Source organism: Panthera uncia, unplaced genomic scaffold (assembly GCF_023721935.1).
Source record: "Panthera uncia isolate 11264 unplaced genomic scaffold, Puncia_PCG_1.0 HiC_scaffold_2100, whole genome shotgun sequence".
NCBI classification, from domain to species: domain Eukaryota; kingdom Metazoa; phylum Chordata; class Mammalia; order Carnivora; family Felidae; genus Panthera; species Panthera uncia.
The window spans coordinates 10,656-14,528 of NW_026058801.1; the positions used below are offsets into that span (position 1 = coordinate 10,656).

Consider the following 3,873-nt stretch of genomic DNA (forward strand, 5'->3'; position numbering starts at 1 on the left):
GCCATTTAGCTATCTTGCACAATACCTGCTTATATCTTTTAACTTTTTTTGCTCTTATTTGCCTTTTTCTAATTGATTTAATATTTTGCAAATGAATCCAGTTGTTTGTAGGGTATACATATTATAAGGCTGATTCCTGGGGCACCTGGGTGGATCAGTCGGTTAAGCATCTGGCTTCGGCTCAGGTCATGATCTCATGGTTTGTAAGTTCAAGCTCCATGTTGGGCTCTGTGCTGACAGCTCAGAGCCTGGAGCCTGCTTTGGATTTTGTGTCCCCCCCACCCCCCTGCCCCTCCCATGCTTATGCTCTGTCTCTCTCATTCTCTCAATAATAAATAAATGTTTAAAAAAATTTAGAAAGGCTGTTTCCTTATTTTGTATAATACACATTTATTTTTTGAAGTGAAGTTCTTCTGTGGATCAAATTAATACAGTTCATTGTGTTTTGAGGTTCAAGTCTCTTTTCCCTTCAGTGCCATTTCTGAAATATTTCTAGCCTGTGCCCATGAATTTTGTAGACCTGGGGAGGGGACTGAAGTAATATCATATCTGGAGATGTACAAATTTCTGTAAATGTGTAGTTAGGCATTTGTGTGAAATGTGGTAACTCCTTTTGCTTCAGATCACCTCTACCCCACTGTCCAGTCCCAACTGTGCAGACCATTTGTGAGTCTCTCTACATGATTTCTGCAGGTCCTGGGTTTCCGTATCCTGTTTTCATCTGCTACAATTCCACCCACCATCTTCCACACCAGTGTTTTCTGTAGCAGCCTGCCTTTTAGAGTATCTCCATCCTATGAAGGGCCAAGCTGTAAAGATGGTGCACGTGACAGACGTTTTGGCTATCTTGAAGAGTCCCCAGCTCTTCCACCTACATGATCAAGAAGAGAATCCAGAAACCATCCCCATAAGCAGTCCAGGGGCTCTGAAAGCTTCTCATGAAACGTTTAGACATTTCCAGTATCTTCCAGTGACTGGGCCTCACCCAGCTGTGAGCCAAATCCAGGAGCTCTGCCGGCAATGGCTGCAGCCCGAGACCCACACCAAGCAGCAGATGATGGAACGACTGGTGCTGGAACAGTTTCTGAGCACCCTACCGGAGGAGGTGCAGACCTGGGTGAGGTCAAAACAGCCTAAGAACAGCAAGGAGGCAGGAGCCCTGGTGGCCGGCTTGATCCAAGCATGTGGGGAGAAAGGTGAGAGAGGAAGGAAGCAACTGCCATTTCCACTTATTGAACATCCCTGTGTGCATGGCATGTAAAAGGAGATGAATAAAAACTTGTCAGGGGCGCCTGGGCAGCTCATTCGGTTAAGTGTCTGACTCCTGGCTTCAGCTCAGGTCATGATCTCACAGTTCATGGGTTCAAGCCCCACATTGGGCTCTGCACTAATGTTGTGGAGCCTGCTTGGGTTTCTCTCTCTCCTTCGCTCTCTCTCTGCCCCTCCCCTACTTATGTGCGTACTCTCTAGCAAAATACATTTAAAAATTTGTCAAAAGAATAAGTGAATGAATTTTATAATCCAGTCTAATCTGCCTCATAGGAGATGGAAGAAATTTGGGGCTTGGCTTTTGCTTTTAATATTTACTATTTCTTGGGGTGCTTGGGTGGCTCAGGCGGTTAAGTGTTGGACTTCACTTCAGGTCATGATCTCGCGGTTTATGAGTTCGAGCCCCACGTCAGGCTCTGTGCTGACAGCTGGGAGCCTGGAGCCTGCTTCAGATTCTGTGTCTCCTTCTCTCTCTGTCCCTCTCCCACTTGTGCTCTGTCTCTCTCTATCAAAAATAAATAAATGTAAAAAAAGTTTTTAATATTTACTATTTCTCTGAGAGTATACCTTCTCTCCAGCTTTGTTGTCCCCTGCTCCATTTATTATCCAGCCTAAACTTTAGTACCAACACAAAACAAAACAATACACACAGCCAGAAAAATGAGGGTATAAAATGTGAGATAAACAAGGCCTGGAAGTTTAACCTCTACCAAAATGTGGGCTCTTGGAAACTCAAGTTACCAGATTGGGATTTTAATAATGAAAGAAGGGTATTTTAATAGTGAAAGAAAAAAGCCATTTATTCCTCATAGTCCTTTGAACAAAAATGATACTAAAAACAAAGTATTGTTTAGGAGTATTATATAGAGAGAGGGGGAGAGAGAGATGGATAGGGGGAGAGATAGAGGCACACAAAGGAACAAAAAATATGAATATAAGACTACAGTTACCTCTGGAGAAAAGGCTGGGTTGTGGACAGGAAAAAGCACACGAGCAGGTGTAAGTTATTGGGAATGTTCTAGATTGGGGGTTGGGTAGTGAATTCACAGGCATTAATTATACTTGTAAATGAATACATTTAAAATAAGTAGGGTCATGCGTGGTTTAGTACGGATATCGTGAATTAAGGATCGTTACTAACCCAATTCTGTGCACCTTCATCCCTTGAAAGAATTTGGAAGACGGTAGTAGCGAACACGTTGGATACTTCCAATGTACTACATCCTAGGTGTTTTATACATAACTAATTTATTTACTTCTCTTAATAGCTCTTGAAATAGTTACTACCTTATTTTGTACAGGAGACAGAGGCACAAAGAGGTTGCATAACTTGCCCACAATTGTACCCGGCAGTCAGGATTCCTATCCCGCAGCTGGCTGCAGCATCTATACTCCAACCATAGTGTTATACTGCCTCCGGTGGACATAGGGGATATTGCCCCAGAAGTTAAAAACTTGGCCAAAGGGCCAGAACTATTAACAAATGGAGCTCGAATTCAGGGAAAAGGAAAGAAAGCTCCCTAGGATATGAGGAAGAAACAACAGATTGATGAAAGGTGCACTTGGGAAGAGACTACAGGCAGGGCAGGCCTTCAAGGTGCAGGTTTCTGTGGGGAATGTGGTGGCCGTCTTCTAGATCAGTGAATGAAAAAGATGTAGGAAAAGCTTGAAGAGCTGCCACTTTAACATGCTTTGTGTGTGTGTTGCACATGTAATGCTTAATCCTTATCAGATCCCTTCCGAGCATAGGTATTATTATTTCCGTCTTACAGTTGAGAAACTGAACAGTGAGGCTGGGAACCACTGGTAAAAAGGGAACTTGCACTTCATGTGGAAGGCAGTGGGGAGTCATTGAAGGGTTTAGAGCTGGGAAACGCCCAGAGCTCTTTTTTGGAACTTGCTATATTGAGAGGAGGAAAGATTTCTCTGGTTTTTCTCTTACAGGAAGTCCAGGACTGCTGCTGTCTTCTATGGCAGGGGCGGGGTTGATGTGGGGTGGCAAGCCACTCTCTGTGTCTGTGGGTGCTGCCAGACTGAACTCAGTTCCGTGGTCATTCCTTTCTCCTTTCAAGGTTTCCCTGCTCAGGACTTTGTCCTTGCCGAAAAGAGGAACACCAGAAAACAAAAGAAGGACACAGAGATGTCTGAAAACCCCTTATCTGCTGGACCCCAGGTGAGTCAGTCTTTCTTCTGACTTCGTTCTCCAAATGGGGATCTCACCTTCCTGATTTCCAGACCTTCCCTTTCCAGTTAAACCACATTCTCACTTTCTGTTAAGTCTTTATATAAGTATCACCTAAGTGAGCCTTTCCCTGGCTACCCTGTTTAAAATTTGTTCCTGACTCTATATCCTTCTCTGCTTTATTTTTCTCTGTTGTTCTTAATCACCATCCCAGGACATTTTCCCTCTTTTTCTATTTCTTGCATTAATTGTTTTGTTTGTTTGTTTTCTTAGTATTCCAGTTTATGCCCAGTGTTGGCTTATTCAAAACAACCCTCATGTGGTTTGCACTGTTATGCTCCTTTATATTTGAAACAAATGGCAGCTAATATAGGGACATAGTACTGTTGAGAGGTTTTATTTTTTTTCAAAAATACTCTCCT

At 43.2% G+C, this 3,873-nt stretch overlaps 1 protein-coding gene across 1 annotated transcript; it reads left to right on the top strand.

Annotated features, from left to right (window-relative positions):
* Window positions 1-699: 699 nt before the first annotated feature.
* On the top strand, window positions 700-3,442 carry LOC125917622 (zinc finger protein 215-like; the record flags this gene model as incomplete). Its single annotated transcript, XM_049623771.1, has 2 exons — window positions 700-1,196; window positions 3,342-3,442. Coding segments are annotated over exons 1-2 (501 nt in total), but the record flags the coding sequence as incomplete, so codon positions are not given.
* Between the last annotated feature and the right edge of the window lie 431 nt (window positions 3,443-3,873).